This window comes from Oncorhynchus gorbuscha, linkage group LG24 (genome assembly GCF_021184085.1).
Source record: "Oncorhynchus gorbuscha isolate QuinsamMale2020 ecotype Even-year linkage group LG24, OgorEven_v1.0, whole genome shotgun sequence".
NCBI classification, from domain to species: Eukaryota; Metazoa; Chordata; class Actinopteri; order Salmoniformes; family Salmonidae; genus Oncorhynchus; species Oncorhynchus gorbuscha.
The window spans coordinates 47402296-47423998 of NC_060196.1; the positions used below are offsets into that span (position 1 = coordinate 47402296).

At 46.3% G+C, this 21703-nt stretch overlaps 1 protein-coding gene across 12 annotated transcripts in view; it reads left to right on the forward strand.

The window, feature by feature from the left end:
• LOC124012930 (adhesion G protein-coupled receptor B2-like) overlaps positions 1-21703 on the forward strand; it is a 541176-nt gene that overhangs the window by 482889 nt on the left and 36584 nt on the right. For 8 of the 12 annotated variants that reach the window (XM_046326992.1, XM_046326993.1, XM_046326998.1 and 5 more), the window contains 2 exons: positions 2264-2299; positions 6368-6484. The exons of 1 other annotated variant lie outside the window; for it this stretch is intronic. In XM_046326992.1, the coding sequence (XP_046182948.1) occupies positions 2264-2299; positions 6368-6484 (153 nt within the window). Of the gene's footprint in view, positions 17-2263; positions 2300-6367; positions 6485-13335; positions 13683-21703 lie in introns of those variants that run through there. 3 more of the 12 variants (XR_006834797.1, XM_046326995.1, XM_046327003.1) reach the window with 3 other exon arrangements.

Sequence of the window (21703 nt, forward strand, 5' to 3'; positions counted from 1 at the left end):
TGTGTGTGTGTGTGTGTGTGTGTGTGTGTGTGTGTGTGTGTGTGTGTGTGTGTGTGTGTGCCTAGTCTAAATATAACCACTAGTCTGGTGTGTGTGTGCATGAGAACAGAGTGCTGTTCATAAATGATTAGTCATTATGTGTTATAACGATGTACCGTACACGTTCATGCGGATGGATAAAGACACACACGCGCACACATGCATGTGTGTCTATAATCACCCTCCAGGCCGACAAGGATCCAGAGCAGATGGAGTGAGAGGGACAGGGAGTATCCCAGGAGAGTGTCTGTCTGCACACCTTAATTACACACACACACACACACACACACACACACACACACACACACACACACACACACACACACACACACACACACACACACACACACACACACACACACACACACACACACACACACACACACACACACACACACACACACACACTATCCTGGTGACTTGATGAAGGAATGGAGACAGTACTTACACTGAAGGACAGAGAAGTACACATGCTTATTTTAGAATGAAAGACATTGCCACCCAGTCATTAAAACATCTCACTCAGAGCTGTGTTTGCATCCAAAATGGCACCCTATTCCCTATTTAATGTAGTGCTTTTGACCAGGGTCCATAGGGTAGGCCCAGTATATAGGGAATAGGGTATAATTTGGGACTCTGTGAGAACACTTCTGAATATCTTTAAACACCACTCTGAGAGACCACACAGGTCTTCCCTGTGCTTAGCTTACTGTATGTATCCCAAATGCCATCCTATTCCCTTTAGAGTGCACTACTGGTCAAAAGTTGTGCACTTTGGGTGCCATTTGGGACTCATCCACATTCATCAGATGCTTGGATAATACAGTCATTTCATCCTGTTTAAACAGGCTTCATTTGGAGATGTGTATCAGAACATCTCTGCAGACTTCAAATTAAACTCAAACATGAAGATGCGTAATGTAACAGGTTGGTTGCTTTTAGATTTCAGAGAGGTTTGAGGTTTTGGTATTGAGTCTGATTGATTTGTAGATCCTAACAAAAATCGATGCTCATAAAGTCTAAAAAAGCTCTATAATGGTGTTTGCCACTGTGAAGAGACTGATAGGAAGTGAAAGAGAAGGGAGTTATGAGGGTAAGTAAGGAAGAGGAGTCATTTACACTTTGAAATGTCAGACTTGATTAAAAAAATATATCATTCCCCTACCCAAATGTCCATTATTATAATCCACACAATAATTAACATTTCCTGTTGCTCAAATATTATTTTCTTGTAGTGAGAAACTGGTCAAATTACGATCCTACATCTGTACTCTCTTCGAAAAAAAAGGTGCTATCCAGAACCAAAAAGATTTCTTCGCTGTCCCATTTGGTTCCAAGTAAAACTGGTTTCGGTTCCATGAAGAACCTTTTCTACAGAGGGTTCTGCATGGAACCCAGAAGGGTTCAAACTGGAACCAAAAAAGGCTTTTACCTGGAACCAAAAAGGGTAAGAAGAACCCTTTTGGAAGCCTTTTTTTCTAAAAGTGTATATTCCTACCGATACAGGTACTGTACACTTGACATTGGGTAATTATACTATGCTTCCAACTAGGGGGGTGTGGGGGAGGGTGGGTGTTTGTGTTAGTCTGTGTGCCCTCACTTAAGTGCACAGCACAAGTATGGGTGTTGTTTGTGTACTGTACGGTACTTGGGATCCTTAATGTCATGGGATCACTTTTCAGAAGGAGAGAGAGAGAGAGAGAGAGAGAGAGAGAGAGAGAGAGAGAGAGAGAGAGAGAGAGAGAGAGAGAGAGAGAGAGAGAGAGAGAGAGAGAGAGAGAGAGAGAGAGAGAGAGAGAGGACCACATATAAATGGAACACATATATTCATTTCTTAGTGTAGGTACAGCCTTCCATTAAGTCACACCAAGTTGAGGACTAAGCGGTTTAACACAGTACACAGCACGGAAGACAGTTGAAGGAAATTACATTGCCGTCTTGATCGTTTTGACATAACTTCAATAGAATAAAGCTTGTTTAATTCAAAAGCAATTTACAGTGAACACATTTATTCAGAATATGTTGACCATGTGGGAATCAAACCAAGAAAGGCTTTGATGCATGTCCCATTAACGTAGCCATCAGAACTACGTAATAATTACATTTTTACCACACATTAGGTATTTGTGTGTTTGTGTGTGTTGATGATTAGAGGAGGGGTCCATGGATTTACAGACATTGATCATATCTTCTCTCCCCCTGCCCCTCACCCCTCCTCCCTCAGAGGAAAAGAGTACGGTACTCTGAGCTGGACTTTGAGGTAAGATCCCCCCCTTCACCCTCCCCTCAGCCTGTCTCTGCTTCTGTCTGCTTCAGCCAGGTTGAGTGACGCGTAGAGGAGCCAATGGCATCGCTAAGCCCCTTACCTTTGCGCCTGTGTCTCCCTTGCATTTGACTTGGTACAGTCCAACCCATGTATAGTGTGCCAGTTTCTACAACAAGGATCTAGGGCACCCCCTGTAACTAGATGGATTTGGTTTTGACTGATTTTACCTTGATTGGACAAATTATTTATATCTTGTACAGACAAAAAATCATTTTATTGAACTTTTTTCAATCTGAGTCAGTCAACCATTTCAATCAGAATGGAAAAAGCACAATGGGGTGCCAGGGCCTGGTTGAAGGAACAAAGGGGTGCCAGGGCCTGGTTGAAGGAACAATGGGGTGCCAGGGCCTGGTTGAAGGAACAATGGGGTGCCTGGGCCTGGTTGAAGGAACAATGGGGTGCCAGGGCCTGGTTGAAGGAACAATGGTGCAGTAGGAAGCTTTGAGTGGATGAATTACTGAATGAAAATGTGATTGACGGTGAGTTGGTGTTTTTGAAAGTTTGGTAGTAGATCTGTGTTTTGCGGGTAATTACATGTGTGTGCGTGTTTGTGTGTGGGTTGGAGCGCAATAGTCGCTCCATGGAATGAACAAGCCCTGGGAATCTTGCAAATCTCCAGTCTCAAACAGCCCCGAAAAACTAAACTAAATCCCTTTGCTTCACCACCTTAAGTGAACATTGGCTTTCCTCCTTCCCTTATCCTTGTAAAGACTGGAGACTTGCTTTCCACTGTGGACTGTTGCACAACTAACAGGCTAACAAGCACTAGCGCTTAGCTACAGTATGATAACCTGGAGTAGGATGATGTTGCCTAAGGGCAACTATTACCCAGAGCTTGTAACCCTTCCTGACTGGCGTAGTCTGCAAAACTGCATGATATTTTCCGTAAAATGGCTGGATTCCTGTGTCTCTACAGACTAAGTGTCTGAGAGAGAAAGATTCAAGGTAGAGTCAGAGTTCAGAAATACAAATAAAGAAAAGAGCAGTGATGACAGAGGAAGAGAGAGAGATTTGAAATGCAGAAGAGGTGAACTTTAAAGGAAGTAGGCCCACACGTAAATTAAGTGACTTATAAAGGCCGACTCAGAGAGGGAGAACTGACAGACAAGGAGAGGGAGAGAAGAGAGTGCAGACTCTGTGGTAATCGGTGGCAACAGTCGCAGCCGGCCTTGGCCAGAGTGTTTGAGTGCGTGAGGATCGCCGTCTGGCCCCTGTGTCTCTCTTGGCCCTCGAGCTGCTGCGCCGATTAGCCGCCGCCATGCTGCTAAAGTGCTAGACATTAGCGAAAATAACAAGTCGCTGTGACAAGGTCTCTCTCCTGTCAGGGACTTCCACTTGTAATAGGATGTAGTTGCTATTAGATGCTGGGTTACAGTTAGTTAAAATTTGAGTTGAGTTGAGTCTTTACCAGTTTAAACGGTGAGGGTGAAGATTTGGGGAGGGTAAGCTGATCCTAAATCTGTGTTTACAGGGAATTTTTACTCAGTTCCATATCACTGTAGGCTAGTTGCTAACTAGCTAATGCTTCCTTGCTAACTAGCTACCGCTAACATTAACGCGGCCTGCTTGGCTCTCATATCCATTCAGAGCAAACTCAGATACATCTCACAGCACAGGCAGCATCAAATCCTAAAAGCGAGACAGGGATATGTTAGAGAGAAGATGAGAGGACTCTATCTATCCATCCCTCTCTTCCCCTCCTCCCCCTCGCCGCGGCTGGCATCAAACTGTCCCTTGGCCTCTTCCGCTTCTTCGGCATCTCCCTCAAACCGCCTTATCTATCCATCCCTCTCTTCCCCTCCTCCCCCTCGCCGTGGCTGGCATCAAACCGCCCTATCTATCCATCCCTCTCTTCCCCTCCTCCCCCTCGCCGCAGCTGGCATCTCTTCCCTCAAACCGCCCTATCTATCCATCCCTCTCTTCCCCTCCTCCCCCTCGCCGCGGCTGGCATCAAACCGCCCTATCTATCCATCCCTCTCTTTTCCTCCTCCCCCTCGCCGCGGCTGGCATCAAACCACTCTATCTATCCATCCCTCTCTTCCCCTCCTCCCCCACGCCGCGGCTGGCATCTCTTCCCCTCCTCCCCCTCACCGCGGCTGGCATCTCTTCCCCTCCTCCCCCTCGCCGTGGCTGGCATCTCTTCCCCTCCTCCCCCGCCGCAGCTGGCATCTCTTCCCCTCCTCCCCCTCGCCGTGGCTGGCATCTCTTCCCCTCCTCCCCCTCGCCGCGGCTGGCATCAAACCGTTCTATCTATCCATCCCTCTCTTCCCTCCTCCCCCTCGCCGCGGCTGGCATCTCTTCCCCTCCTCCCCCGCCGCGGCTGGCATCAAACCGTTCTATCTATCCATCCCTCTCTTTTCCCATCCTCCCCCTCGCCCCGGCTGGCATCTCTTCCCCTCCTCCCCCTCGCCGCGGCTGGCATCAAACCGTTCTATCTATCCCATCCCTCTCTCTTCCCCTCCTCCCCCTCGCTGTGGCTGGCATCTCTTCCCCTCCTCCCCCTCGCCGTGGCTGGCATCTCTTCCCCTCCTCCCCCTCGTCCCGGCTGGCATCTCTTCCCCTCCTCCCCCTCGCTGCAGCTGGCATCTCTTCCCCTCCTCCCCCTCGCCGCGGCTGGCATCTCTTCCCCTCCTCCCCCTCGCCGCGGCTGGCATCTCTTCCCCTCCTCCCCCTCGCCGCGGCTGGCATCTCTTCCCCTCCTCCCCCTCACCCCGGCTGGCATCTCTTCCCCTCCTCCCCCTCGCCGTGGCTGGCATCTCTTCCCCTTCTCCCCTCGCCGTGGCTGGCATCTCTTCCCCTCCTCCCCCTCGCCGCAGCTGGCATCTCTTCCCCTCCTCCCCCTCGCCGCGGCTGGCATCTCTTCCCCTCCTCCCCCTCGCCGCAGCTGGCATCTCTTCCCCTTCTCCCCTCGCCGTGGCTGGCATCTCTTACCCTCCTCCCCCTCGCCGCAGCTGGCATCTCTTCCCCTCCTCCCCCTCACCGCGGCTGGCATCTCTTCCCTTTCTCCCCCTCACCGCAGCTGGCATCTCTTCCCCTCCTCCCCTCACCGCGGCTGGCATCTCTTCCCCTCCTCCCCCTCGCCGCGGCTGGCATCTCTTCACCTCCTCCCCCTCACCGTGGCTGGCATCTCTTCCCCTCCTCCCCCTCGCCGCAGCTGGCATCTCTTCCCCTCCTCCCCCTCGCCGCGGCTGGCATCTCTTCCCCTCCTCCCCTCCCCCGCGGCTGGCATCTCTTCCCCTTCTCCCCTCGCCGCGGCTGGCATCTCTTCCCCTTCTCCCCCTCGCCGCGGCTGGCATCTCTTCCCCTCCTCCCCCTCCCCGCGGCTGGCATCTCTTCCCCTTCTCCCCTCGCCGCGGCTGGCATCAAACCGTTCTATCTATCCATCCCTCTCTTCCCCTTCTCCCTCGCCGTGGCTGGCATCTCTTCCCCTCCTCCCCTCGCCGCGGCTGGCATCTCTTCACCTCCTCCCCCTCACCGTGGCTGGCATCTCTTCCCCTCCTCCCCCTCGCCGCAGCTGGCATCTCTTCCCCTCCTCCCCCTCGCCGCGGCTGGCATCTCTTCCCCTCCTCCCCTCCCCGCGGCTGGCATCTCTTCCCCTTCTCCCCTCGCCGCGGCTGGCATCTCTTCCCCTTCTCCCCCTCGCCGCGGCTGGCATCTCTTCCCCTCCTCCCCTCGCCGCGGCTGGCATCTCTTCCCCTCCTCCCCCCTCCCCCCGCGGCTGGCATGTCTTCCCCTTCTCCCCTCGCCGCGGCTGGCATCAAACCGTTCTATCTATCCATCCCTCTCTTCCCCTTCTCCCCTCGCCGTGGCTGGCATCTCTTCCCCTCCTCCCCCTCGCCGCGGCTGGCATCTCTTCCCCTCCTCCCCCTCCCCGCGGCTGGCATCTCTTCCCCTCCTCCCCCTCCCCGCGGCTGGCATCAAACCGTTCTATCTATCCGTGTCTCTTCAGCTATTATTTTCTTATTCTGTTCATTTTTTGTTGTACCTTCCTCTCCCCTCCAGAAAGTGATGCACACTCGCAAAAGACACTCTGAGCTGTACCATGAGCTCAACCACCCCACCACCAAGTTCCACACCATAGACAGGTATAACAGGGACCCCGCCATGTCCACCTTCAAGGTAAGAGCCCAACCATACGGGGCGAGTGGGAAACGGAAGCTAGCTTCCCCGTACCTCAGACCCCTGCAACCCCCCACGCCACACCCTAATCCCACACACACACACACACACACACTGAGCTCATTACCACCTCTCGTCGTCACCTGTGAAATAGTATCATTAATAGGCGGATCTAGCATCTTCACAGCGATGTGTGAGTGTGTTTGTTGTCACCTAGTGTGGTAATGTTAGTACTGAGCATCCTCCCCCTCTCACACACACACACCTTTTAGTTAGAGAACATACTAGGGGCTCATTCCAAACTTAACATCTACACTTCTATCTCAATCTTGTATCAGTGACAATGATGTAACAGTGATATTAACACCAGTAGAAAAATGATCTTAAATTCACTGGATCACATATCCATTCCAGTGCACAACTCTTCGGTTTTCAAATGCAATTTAATTATGTAACTTAAATGTATGATAAACTTGTTTGTTAAACTTGAACCAGAGCTAACCATGACTAAAGCTATTCTTTTATTTCTTTGTCTTTGTGGTTTTGAATGTTCAAATGCCTTAACATTTTTAACAATGCACTGTTTTATTGGGCTGGAGAGCAACACAACTACCTCATAAACATTTCATAACCTTTTTATTCCAAGCATAATAAGAGCTAAGGGATGTGCAATGTCACCTTTTATCAGCCTGTGTGTGTGTCTACGTGCATTTGTGCGTGTTTGTGTATTTGTCTGTGCACGTGTGTGTATGGCTATGTGTTTATAGGTGCTTGAGTGTGTGTGTGTGTATGTGTGTGCGTGTCTACGTGTTTGTCTGTGTGTGCTTGAGTGTGCTTGTCTTTTTGTGCGGGTGTGTGTGTGAGACTGTGTGTGTGTGTCTCAGTGTGTGTGTGTGTGTGTGTGCACGCACACGTGCATGTATGTGTGTGTGGGAAATGCCGTCTGCGTATCGGTAATGCACCATTAGCACCAGACTAAGGAGTCCCTGCTTTCACTGACCTTCATAGAGCTTATTTCATCAAGATTTAAACACCACTCAGACACACACACACACACACACACACACACACACACACACACACACACACACACACACACACACACACACACACACACACACACACACACACACACACACACACACACACACACACACACACACACACACACACACACACACACACACACACACACACACACCTCATCTCCAGGAGCTGCAGTACAGATACGGTACATCAAACAGTGATGAGTTATTCAGCCTTGATATCTGTACTTTCCCAGGGCACCTGTAGTCTGCTGGTTCACATCTCATGTACACTGGGAGCAGAGGAACAGAGGACACACACACACACACACACACACTGAGGCACACACACACACTGAGACACACACACACACACCCTGAGACACACACACACACACACACACACACACACACCCTTACACTTCTCATATTTCCCAGGCCAGAGCAGCAGCCTCTGCTGTCGTTTCTCGTTTCCTCAACCTCTTGATGAAGTGTTCCAGGATCACCACCCAGTTCTCTCTTCAGTTATTACTGGGCAGCACAAAGGACCAATCACAGAATACTGAGCCAAGCACATGTTTTCCGGTTTACTAGTCATTTGATTCCTTTCAGAACAATTCTAGGCAAAGCATGTTGAGGAACTGACATACCGGATTTAAGCACTCAAATATGTACTTACATACAGTCATACTAACACATATAAACTCAGCAAAAAAAGAAACGTCAATACATAACAAGATTCAACAACTGAGACATAAACTGAACAAGTTCCACAGACATGTGACTAACATAAATGGAATAATGTGTCACTGAACAATGGGGGGTCAAAATCAAAAGTGGCCACCAGCTGCATTAAGTACTGCAGTGCATCTCCTCCTCATGGACTGCACCAGATCTGCCAGTTCTTGCTGTGAGATGTTACCCCACTCTTCCACCAAGAAACCTGTAAGTTCCTGGACATTTCTGAGGTGAATGGCCCTAGCCCTCACCCGCTGATCCAACAGGTCCCAGACGTGCTCAATGGGATTGAGATCCGGGCTCTTCGCTGGCCATGGCAGAACACTGACATTCCTGCCTTGCAGGAAATCACTCACAGAACGAGCAGTATGGTTGGTGGCATTGTCATGCTGGAGGGTCATGTCAGGATGAGCCTGCAGGAAGGGTACCACATGAGGGAAGGAGGATGTCTTTCCTGTAACGCACAGCGTTGAGATTGCCTGCAATGACAGCAAGCTCAGTCCGATGATGCTGTGACACACCACCCCAGACCATGATGGACCGTCCACCTCCAAATCGATTCCGCTCCAGAGCACAGGCCTCGGTGTAACACTCATTCCTTCCACAATAAATGTGAATCCGACCATCACCCCTGGTGAGACAAAACCATGACTCGTCAGTGAAGATAACTTTTTGCCAGTCCTGTCTAGTCCAGCGACGGTGGGTTTGTGCCCATAGGTGACGTTGTTGCCGGTGATGTCTGGTGAGGACCTGCTTTACAGCAGGCCTACAAGCCCTCAGTCCAGCCTCTCTCAGCCTATTGCGGACAGTCTGACCACCGATGGAGGGATTGTGCATTCCTGGTGTAACTCGGGCAGTTGTTGTTGCTATCCTGTACCTGTCCTGCAGGTGTTATGTTCCAATGTACCGATCATATGTAGGGGATGTTACACGTGGTCTGCCACTGCGAGGACGATCAGCTGTCCGTCCTGTCTCCCTGTAGGACTGTCTTAGGCATCTCACAGTACGGATTTTGCAATTTATTGCCCTGGCCACATCTGCAGTCATCATGCCTCCTTGCAGCATGCCTAAGGCACGTTCACGCAGATGAACAGGGACCCTGGGCATCTTTCTTTTGGAGTTTTTCTGAGTCTGTTGAAAGGCCTCTTCAGTGTCCTAAATTTTCATAACTGTGACCTTAATAGCCTACAGTCTGTAAGCTGTTAGTGTCTAAACGACCGTTCCACAGGTGCATGTTCAATAATTGTTTATGGTTCATTGAACAAGCATGGGAAACAGTGTTTAAACCCTTTACAATGAAGATCTGTGAAGTTATTTTTATGAATTATCTTTGAAAGACAGGGTCCAGAAAAAGGGACTTTTCTTTTTTTGCTGAGTTGACATACAGTCATACTAACACACATACCCACACACACACAGTCGTACTAACACACACACATACACACAGTCTTACTAACACACACACATACACACAGTCTTACTAACACAGACACACATACACACAGGCATACTAACACACACACATACACACAATCTTACTAACACACATACACATACACACAGTCTTACTAACACAGACACACATACACACAGTCATACTAACACACACACACATACACACAGTCATACTAACACACACACATACACACAGTCTTACTAACACACACACATACACACAGTCATGCTAACACACATACACCCAGTCACAGTAACACACAGTCACAGTAACACACATACACATAGTCACAGTAACACACACACAGTCATACTAACACACACACACACAGTCACAGTAACACACATACACACAGTCACAGTAACACACAGTCATACTAACACACACACACACAGTCACACACATACACACAGTCACAGTAACACACACACAGTCATACTAACACACACACACACACACACACACACACACACACACACACACACACACACACACACACACACACACACACACACACACACACACACACACACACACACACACACACACACACACACACACACACACACACACACACACACACACACACACACACACACACACACACAGTCACAGTAACACACATACACACAGTCATACTAACACACACACACACAGTCACAGTAACACACATACACACGGTCATACTAACACACACACACACAGTCACAGTAACACACATACCCACAGTCACAGTAACACACATACACACACAGTCACAGTAACACACATACACACGGTCATACTAACACACATACACACAGTCACAGTAACACACATACACACAGTCACAGTAACACACATACACACACAGTCACAGTAACACACATACACACAGTCACAGTAACACACATACACACACTGTCACAGTAACACACATACACACAGTCACAGTAACACACATACACACAGTCACAGTAACACACATACACATGGTCATACTAACACACATACACACAGTTACAGTCACATTCACAGTAACACACAGTCACAGTAACACACATACGCACAGTCACAGTAACACACAGTCACAGTAACTCACATACACACAGTCACAGTAACACACATACACACACAGTCACAGTAACACACATACACACAGTCACAGTAGCACACATACACACAGTCACAGTAACACACATACACATGGTCATACTAACACACATACACACAGTTACAGTCACAGTCACAGTAACACCCAGTCACAGTAACACACATACGCACAGTCACAGTAACACACAGTCACAGTAACTCACATATACACACAGTCACAGTAACACACATACACACACAGTCACAGTAACACACATACACACAGTCACAGTAACACACATACACATGGTCATACTAACACACATACACACAGTCACAGTCACAGTAACACACAGTCACAGTAACACACAGTCACAGTAACACACAGTCACAGTAACACACGTACGCACAGTCACAGTAACTGACATACACACAGTCACAGTCACACACATAATGAGATGTAAAGATGTCCAACAAAAACTGTATTATAATAACACTGTAGTATTCATACTGCACAAAACACACATAGAAACATTTAAATACACAGTTATGAAAAGCATGCTGAAACACACACACACACACAGGGCGGCAGGCAGCCTGGCGGTTAGAGCGTTGGGCCAGTAATGGAAGCGGTCTCTGGTTTGGATACCTGAGCCAAGAAGGTGAAAAATCTGTTGATTTGCCCTTGAGGAAGGCAGCTCACTCTCAATTCCTCCAAGGGGTGCCATCCCACTATGGCTGACCCTGGAAAACACATTGCACTGCATCTGTCTAGTAACAACTAAACCACTCCTCGCCAAAAAAGATAAAGAACAGAGGGAATGGTGGAGATATTATACTTGGATGTATCCATTAGAACACAGTAAGGAGACAGTGCACTTAAGTTAATAATTGCCCTGATAATGGTATTAACGTCAGCCCTTTGACAGGCCAGCATGACTCCAGCATTCATAGCTGTCAACACAACACTTGTAAACCCACCCAGACACTCTGACACTGACTGCAATTATGGTGATGTGTGTGTGTGTGTGTGTGTGTGTGTGTGTGTGTGTGTGTGTGTGTGTGTGTGTGTGTGTGTGTGTGTGTGTGTGTGTGTGTGTGTGTGTGTGTGTGTGTGTGTGTGTGTGTGTGTGTGTGTGTGTGTGTGTGTGTGTGTGTGTGTGTGTGTGTGTGTGTGTGTGTGTGTGTGTGTGAAAAAGCAGGGTATATGAGTGCAGGTGTGTTTGTGTCGATGTGAAATGTGGGTTTGTGTGGGTGTTTGGGCTTGTGCTTCTATGTGACAGATTAATGGAGTTTATGAGTGTATAATATCAACTCTGGTAATGACATACATGTCTTATAATCACTGTATTATCTGCTTGTCTTAGCCCTATGACATCTGGTGACTTTGGTCTCACCCTGGTGACTTTGGTCTCACCCTGGTGACCTTGGTCTTACCCTGGTGACTTTGGTCTCACCCTGGTGACTTTGGTCTTACCCTGGTGACTTTGGTCTTACCCTGGTGACTTTGGTCTCACCCTGGTGACTTTGGTCTTACCCTGGTGACTTTGGTCTCACCCTGGTGACTTTGGTCTCACCCTGGTGACTTTGGTCTTACCCTGGTGACTTTGGTCTTACCCTGGTGACTTTGGTCTCACCCTGGTGACTTTGGTCTTACCCTGGTGACTTTGGTCTCACCCTGGTGACTTTGGTCTTACCCTGGTGACTTTGGTCTCACCCTGGTGACTTTGGTCTTACCCTGGTGACTTTGGTCTCACCCTGGTGACTTTGGTCTCACCCTGGTGACTTTGGTCTCACCCTGGTGACTTTGGTCTCACCCTGGTGACTTTGGTCTTACCCTGGTGACTTTGGTCTTACCCTGGTGACTTTGGTCTCACCCTGGTGACTTTGGTCTCACCCTGGTGACTTTGGTCTCACCCAAGAAGTCCCATCTCACTCCATATTTCAGCATGAGTATTCTCATTTAGTGGGATACATATAATTACATCACAATTTCCAGTCATAAAGAGAACCAATATGTATACTGTACACTAGAGGGCTAAAGTGCCCTTAACCATATTAAAAAACTATGTTAAGTACAGTACATAACCAGAGCCCTGTCGAGTGTTGTGAGTGTGTTGAGAGCTACTCCTCTCCCCGCGGGCAGGGAGGTGGAAGCAAGTCAATTGTTTTAAAGTGGAGAGTGGTGATATATTTTTCTAAACTTACTGTAAGTCACTCAGGAAACCAAATTGTCAAGCATGTTCCCCCTTGGAAGTAATAATGGGATAATATGGTTTGAATAAAAGACTAAAAGTAAATAGAGGTATTTTTTAAACCTATTTGAATGAATCCCTTGTCAAAAACAATTACAACATATTGATTAACAAACCCCCAGTATAACGATCCTTTTGCTTTCAGCCTACCTCAACTACTAACCACGATACCACCCCAATGCCTTTAAACAGCCTTTATCCCCCCTGTATTGCCAAATGCCCTCATTATTCCCTAACACCTAATCCTAAACCACTGACCCCGAACCGACCCTTCACTAACCACGAGGCCGGTGTTCACCCTCACAGGTGCCCCCTCCCCCGCCTCCGAGGCAAGCCGAGCGGTCTATAGCACGCAGAATGTCCCTGGTTTACAAAGAGAGTCAACGTAAGCATGCTAAACAATACTGAAACAGTAGAACCCTTTCACCTCTAACCTTTCAATGACCCCTTTGGTAGAACCTGTCCCGGTGTTATCCCTCCCCACAGTGACATGACTGTGTTTTAGGTGACTGTGTTTTGTTAGGTATTGCCCCCTAGTGGTGTGGTGTTGTTGTTGACCAACCAGTATGGTTGAAGCCTTTCTACTGTACTTCTGTTGTAGGACCGTATGAATGGTGTTGTCCTGCGTCCCAAATCGCACCCTATTCCCTATAATAGTACACAACCTTTGACCAAGACCCACAGTGCACTTAGTGTATACAGTTGATAGGATGGCATTTGGGACACGTGGGTTCAGATGAACTACGAGCATCTATGCCTAGCGATGCACTGAGTGTAGTTCTGGAAGGATTAGATAAGTTTAAACAAGATCGTGGAATCGTACCCTAGCCCATTCGGGAAGATTGAGCCATTGCTATATGACTAATCTCGGTTAAACCCAAAACTGAAGTCTTGGGTAATTGGACATATGCTCAATTAAGTTCTGGATCCATATGTGTTAAGATGAGAGAGAGGACGAGGATCAGAACCAGAAAGAAGAGCTCCACCCTCTCTCTTTGGAAGATACTGACAAGTTTATGCGCCTTTACTTCCGAATTTCTAAAAATGCTAATACCATCGAAATTGTGATATGTCCAAGTAACAAGTGCCAAAATCCGAAGGACTGGAACTAAAGCGTCTTGTTATCATTGTTATCGCACACAGAGCTACGATACCATTTATGCTTACGTAGTCTGTCCACAAGAGATGACTCTATGACCTACACTCATCTTGTTATTCAGTTCTAGGGGAAGTGCATGGATGGGGGCTAGTGGTTGATTTTGGACTCGACATAAATCTGCCATGTTAGAAATGCAGGGTGGGAGATAACGTCCAGTTGTTGTATCCGTTTCAGTGTCCCCACCTTAATAAGACCTAAATCGATTTAAATGAAAGTGATAAACCCGTCCATAATAAACCAATCAAACAATCAAACAGGTTTATTATCCCCCATAACGTTTTTCTCCAGCCAATAAACAAGCAGAGATAAAGCCAGGCACTGAAACAGACCCGACACTATGTGTTCTGTACGGGCAAGAAAAGCCTGTCATTGGTCAACGGTAAGAGAGCAAATGTGTGTGAGGAGATAATGAATGCGGCTGTCAGTAGAGAATTGACCATTTTGGAAAGGTAGGGTCTGCCAATATGCTAGCCACTGAACAGATGAGTGGATACCAGACAAATCACACACACACACACACACACACACACACACACACACACACACACACACACACACACACACACACACACACACACACACACACACACACACACACACACACACACACACACACACACACACACACACACACATTGGTATTCTGTTTCCCCATCTTCTCCAATTTTGTGGCTGATGACAGCGGTGGGCTTGTGAGTGGTCTCGAGCATTACCAGACATCTACCTGATCAAATACAATCTATCTCACAATCTCCTAATCTCTTTCTCTCTATATATCTCTCTCTTCCTCTCCCTTCCCATCTTCCTTCACCTCAGCCTGACCTGTGCTACAATAATCACTCATATGGACCCATTCTTCTCTCACTACCAGTCTCTCACTATATTGTGCTGTACAGTATGTGGGTTTATCTTGTGTGAGCTATCCCTGTGAGTTAGTGTGCTCTGTGTGCTATGGCTGGTTCCATCTGAAAGGCATTTAACTTCTAAGTGATGACGGAGATGCTAGCCAGATAGCTACTCGCTGCGGCAGGGCCCATATGGCTGCAAATGGATGGAGCTCCATGTTCAATCTATCCTCGGTAATGGAGACACTACCAACGAACCTGGCAGGGGCCCATGGCTAGTGCAGGGTGGGAGAGAGAGAGTGAGAGAGAGAGGGAGGGGGTGAGAGGGGTAGGCTGTCCACTGAAATATGTATTTCTTTCACTCTCCTAACTCTCTTCCTCCCACCATCTCTCTCTCTGTTATCCGGGGTTCAAAAGGTGAACAAAGACATTTGCAAGCAGTCCCCAGCCAAGTGATGACAGATCCACTCTCAGTGGGTAATGAAGTACTGAACTCTGTGTGTGTGTGTGTGTGTGTGTGTGTGTGTGTGTGTGTGTGTGCGTGCGTGCGTGCGTGCGTGCGTGCGTGCGTGTGTGTGTGTATGCATGCTCAGACGTATGGTACGACAGTTGAGCTGTTGCATATTTCATCTCTCAAATGGGCTGTGTTACTTCCTCTACATCTTATTTGTTGTTTTCTCTCTCTCTCTCTCTCTCTCTCTCTCTCTCTCTCTCTCTCTCTCTCTCTCTCTCTCTCTCTCTCTCTCTCTCTCTCTCTCTGTCTCTCTCTCTCTCTCTCTCTCTCTCTCTCTCTCTCTCTCTCTCTCTCTCTCTCTCTCTCTCTCTCTCTCTCTCTCTCTCTCTCTCTCTCTCTCTCTCTCTATGTCTCTCTCTCTCTCTCTCTTTCTCTCTCTCTCTCTCTCTCTCTCTCTCTCTCTCTCTCTCTCTCTCTCTCTCTCTATGTCTCTCTCTCTCTCTTTCTCTCTCTCTCTCTCTCTCTCTCTCTCTCTCTCTCTCTCTCTCTCTCTCTCTCTCTCTCTCTCTCTCTCTCTCTCTCTCTCTCTCATCGGAGTGCATGCTGGGAGTGAGTCGTCAAGCAGGAGTGATTGTGAGAGCGAATGGAATTTCTTTTTCACTCTATCGGGTTGTTGTATGTATATATATATATATATTGATTAGGTTAGTTGTTTTAAGGGTATCTTGTTTAAACTATCACTAAGCACGTATAGGGGTGGTGGGATCTTTGAGGTTGGTTTTTCGCGAGGGCACAACCAGCGGGTGGGGCTGGTTGTTATGGCCACTCGTGGAAATGGAGAGTTTGAAAAACTTAGTCGGAGGCATGGAGTAAAGATTCCTGCTGCGACAGGGTGTTCAGTGGAAGAATGTAGCTTGGCTGTGGGTGCTATCATTGGGTATGATAGCATCAAATCAGCCTCAAGGATGAATAGCGCTGTAGTGATATTCTTAGATTCAATTGAAAAGGTGAATAGAATAGTTGAGATGGGTGTCGTGTTGAGAGAAACACAGACGTCGGTATTTCCGCTTATGAATCCGGCGAAGAAAGTCATGCTTTCTAACGTGCCACCATTTGTTAGAGATGAAGTGTTATGGCGAGAGTTATCGCGCCATGGTCAAATAGTGTCTACAATAAAGAAAGTTCCTTTTGGATGCAAATCTCCGTTGTTGAAACATGTCGTGTCTCATAGGAGACAAGTGCATATGATTTTAAAAAAGGAAGGAGATGAACTGGATTTAGCGTTTAGCTTTAAGATTGATGGATTTGATTATGTCTTCTTTGCATCTACTGAATCAATGAAATGCTTTGGCTGTGGAAGAGAGGGGCATTTGGTGCGTAATTGTCCCGAAAATGAGCGCGCTGAGCCTGGTAGTAGTTTTAGTGCGAGTACAACTAACGCACCACCGCGAAGGGATGAACATGCTAAGGGTACAGGAGAAGAGAGAAGGTGGGCAGATGTGGTTGGAAAAGCAGGAGAGGAAGACAGTGTGGATACGGGGGCAATTGTGGTAGATCAGAACAAAGAGGGAGGGGAAACAGTAGGCGAGATTGCGACTGCCGTCGCTGAGGTGGTGCTGGAAAATGAAATTGGAGGTCAAGAGGAGATTGAAATAACGGAAAAGGAAGCGGATGTTTTCAAAATACCGAGGAGTAAAAGGAAGAATGTAAGGGGTGGTGAAGGGTCTAATTCTAAGAGAAAGGTAGAGTTTGATAAATCAATTGAAGATGAACAAGGTGTAGAGATGGTGGAGTATTCTTCTGGGGAGGATAGTGAGAGTGAGTCATCTGACGCGTCACAACAATATAGTGAGATAAATGGGGTGGAAGGGAGGTATGGGATCGAGAGGATACGTCAATTTTTGAAGTTGACAAAAGGAAGAAATATATGCAAGATTACAATGTAACTGATTTTTTCCCTGAACGTGAATTGTTTATTGAATCAGCAAAGTTTCTGATGTCAAAAATTACAGGCGGAAGTTTGAAAAGCCCTGAAATTGCTAGACTCAAGAAAGTGGTCACAAGAGTGATAAGTGATGTAAATTCTAAAGAAAATGAAAGAGTTCAGTTGCAGTCTTAACTCTGTAAAGAGATGTGGTGGCTGGATCGTCCTCTGTATTTTTTTTAAATCCATGAGCAGTTTTAAGATTTCTTCTTTAAACGTAAATGGGGCAAGAGATGTAAAAAAAAGAGCCATGGTGTATGAGTTAATTAGGGGAAAGGGAAGTGACATAATTTTTTTACAAGAAACTCATAGTAATTTGGAAAATGAAGTTATGTGGCAACAGGAGTGGGGGGGACAGTGGTGTGTAGTCATAAAAACTCAAAAAGTGGGGGTGTGGTTATTTTGTTCTCAAACGGGTTTTTGCCGTTGTCATATGAGGTTGAAGAGGTAGTTGAGGGGAGGTTATTAAAAGTTAGAGCAAGGTATGAAAACATCACTATGTGTCTGATAAATGTATATGCCCCAGTGATGACAGTTGAGAGGGTATGTTTTTTAGAGACACTATCAAATACCATTGAGAAATGTAACAAAGAAGATTATTTGTTTATTGCTGGGGATTTTAACTGCACAGTTAGTGATTTAGATAGAAATCACCAAGAACCTCATATAGCCTCAAGGATGTTTTTAAAACGCCTCATTGTAACAAATGAATTGTGTGATATTTGGCGGAGTCAACATGGAGGAACAAGGCAGTACACCTGGGCGCATGTGAGAGAGAACATCATCTCTATGGCCAGGTTAGATAGGTTTTATGTTTTTGAGCATCAATCTCAGGTCTGTAAATCAAGTGTGATAACTCCAGTGGGGTTTTCTGATCATTGTTTAATAACAGAGGTGGTGTTCATTAACGATGTAAAACCCAAAAGCGCATACTGGCATTTTAATATAACTTTATTGAGTGATGCTCACTTCAGGAACTGTTTCAGTTTTTTTTGGGAGAGATGGAGATCTCAAAAAGCCAGTTTTGTATCCATTCAACAGTGGTGGGATATAGGGAAAATCCAGATTCAACAATTTTGTAATCAATACATGAGGAATGTCACTAAAGATATCACCAGATCAATGAAAGCCCTAGAGATTGAAATAGTGGAACTCATGACATTGGTTGAGACCACAGGAGATCGAGGCCATACTCAGGCCCTCAAGAGGAGAAAAGCTGCATTGGCAGACCTGCTGGGTATCAGAGCACAGGGGGCACTGGTGAGAAGTAAATTTCAGGGAATATCTGAAATGGATGCCTCATCCAAATTTTTCTTTGGTTTAGAGAAAAGAATGGACAAAGAAAAATTATTCATTGTCTCAAATCAGCTGTTGGACAAGAGCTCACTAGCCCTAGTGAAATTAGAAAGAGGGCAGTAGAGTTCTATGCTGAGCTCTACAAATGTGAGTACAAAGAGGACAAAACAGTGACACAGCAGTTCTTTGATGGGCTCCCAAAGGTGGCTGCAGAAGTTCAGGTTGAGCTTGAGCAACCATTGTCTTTGCAGGATTTATACACTGCATTAAAAGGCATGGAAAATGGAAGGGCACCAGGCATTGATGGGCTTCCCGTTGACTTTTTAAAGTCTTTTTGGGCTATGTTGGGAGAGGATTGGTTAGAAGTAGCTAATGATAGTTTAACCGGAGGGTTACTACCAATAAGCTGCAGAAGGGCTGTCCTCACCCTACTGCCCAAAAAGGGTGACCCAAGGGAGGTGAAGAACTGGAGGCCGGTGGCTTTATTGTGCACTGATTATAAGATATTGTCAAAAGCTTTGTCCAACAGGCTGAGGGAGGTGATGGGGCAAATCATACATACGGATCAGTCCTACTGTGTTCCTGGCAGGCAGATAGGGGATAACATTTCTCTGATTCGTGATTTTTTGGACGTCTCTAGGGATATTGGGTTGGATGCTGGTCTAATTTCAATTGATCAGGAAAAGGCATTTGACCGAGTTGAACATCAATACTTATGGCACACGCTTGAGGCGTTTGGGTTCAGCTCTGGTTTTATTGCCATGATCAAGGTGATATATGGTGACATTGAAAGTGTATTGAAAGTTAACGGTGGTTTGAGTGCTCCTTTTAAAGTGTGTAGAGGTATTAGGCAGGGATGTTCTATGTCAGGAATGTTATATGCCATTGATATAGAGCCACTACTAAATAGCATTAGAAGTCGCATTGCAGGGGTGTGCTTTTCAGAGGATATTCCTCCTATTCGTCTCTCAGCCTATGCTGATGATGTAGTTGTGCTAGTGAAAAATCAAGCGGAGGTGGATAGCTTGAGTCTAATTGTTGATCGTTTTAGGGGAATATCCTCTGCAAAGGTAAATTGGGAAAAGAGTTGTGCGTTACAGATTGGAGAATGGTCTGGAGGGATCATGGCTTTGCCAGGGGGGCTAGAATGGTGTAAAGGAGGTTTTAAGTATCTTGGAGTGTACCTAGGAGATGAGGGGACTATGGAAAAAAATTGGAGTGGGGTGGTTGAAATGGTGGAAGGGAGGATGAGGAGATGGCGTTGGTTACTATCTCATATGTCATATAGGGGGCGCACTATTATAGTTAACAATGTGATTGCATCTGCACTGTGGCATCGGTTGTCAGTTTTAGAACCACCATCTGGCCTTCTGGCTAAGATACAGGCAATTATTGTGGATTTCTTTTGGGATAAATATCACTGGGTTCCACAAAGTGTTTTGTATTTGTCAAAAGAAGAGGGGGGACAAGGTCTTGTACATCTTGCTAGTAGGGCTGCTGCTTTCCGGTTTCAGTTTATTCAAAGGTTGCTTTATGGACCGGAAAATGTGGTGTGGAGAGGGGTGGCAGGTCTTATATTACAACGGGTTGGAGGATTAGGTTTAAAGAAGGCTTTATTTCTGGTTGATAGTAGCCAGATTTCTAGGGAGAGAGTACCTCCGTTTTACAGAGGACTTCTCAGAGTATGGAGCATAATGAAGGTGTCCAGACGAACTTCAGCGGAGTCAGTGCATTGGCTGTTGGAGGAACCTCTGGTGTATGGGGCAAGACTGGATTGTACAACTGCAGCTGTTCCACATTTCTCCAAGATTCTGGTGAAGGGGAAAATCATCACCTTAAGACAGTTAATGGCCATAGCTGGGCCCGCCTTAATGGATGGAAGACGGGTGGCAGAACATTTGGGGATGAGGTCGGAAAGGATTGTCGGACAAATGCTGGGGAGCTGTAGGAAGGCTCTGTCAGAGGAAGAATGGGGTATGCTTAGTAGCCACAAGAAGAAGGTACAAGATGAAGACGTCTCATTTCCAAGACTAGGGATTACACCAAATATCCCAGAGTCAGAAAGAAAGGCGTTATTGCTGGATTTGAGAGGGTTGGAGGAGGTGGGTTTGGATGAGGTGAATGGGAAGGACTTGTATAGGGGTGTGTCAAGGTGTTGAATAAAGATAAATTGAAAAATAGAAAAGACACTCCATGGAGGGTAAAATTGGGCATTGATGACAAGGTAAAGCCAGCATGGAGAGCACTGTACAAACCACCGTTACAAAAGGGTACTGGTGATATGCAATGGAGGGTTTTACATGGCATCATTGCAGTTAATGCTTTTGTATCTGTTATTAATTCAGATGTTAGAGATGGATGTCCTTTTTGTAATATAAGAGAAACCATTTTTCACTGTTTTATGGAGTGTGAGAGGATAAAACCTCTATTGGAAATGCTGGAATCTTTGTTTAAAGCTGTAGGGGAATTTTTCAATAACACAGTTTTTATTTTGGGGTTTCAATATAGTAAACAACAGAAAAGAAAATGTCAAATGTTAAATTTTATTTTGGGACAAGCTAAGATGTCAATTTTTCTGAGTAGAAAACACAAGATAGAAACGGGATATGAGCAGGATGTAAGATGTGTTTTTAAAGGATTAGTAAAAGCAAGAATAAAAGTAGATTTTGAGTTCTTTTCAGCTGTAAAAGATCTCCTATTATTTGAGGAGAAGTGGGCCTACGAAAGAGCGCTTTGTTTTGTAGAGGAGGGGAAATTATTTTTTGCCGATGAAATAAGTTGAATGTATATGTTATGTATTTATTTTTATTTAGGAATTACATTTGTTTTTTCATTTCTGAAAGGGCAGTGTGTCATTTGTTTTTATGTTAACACTTGAGTAAAAAATAAAGGTTTTATAAAAACTCACAAAAAACTCTCTCTCTCTCTCTCTCTCT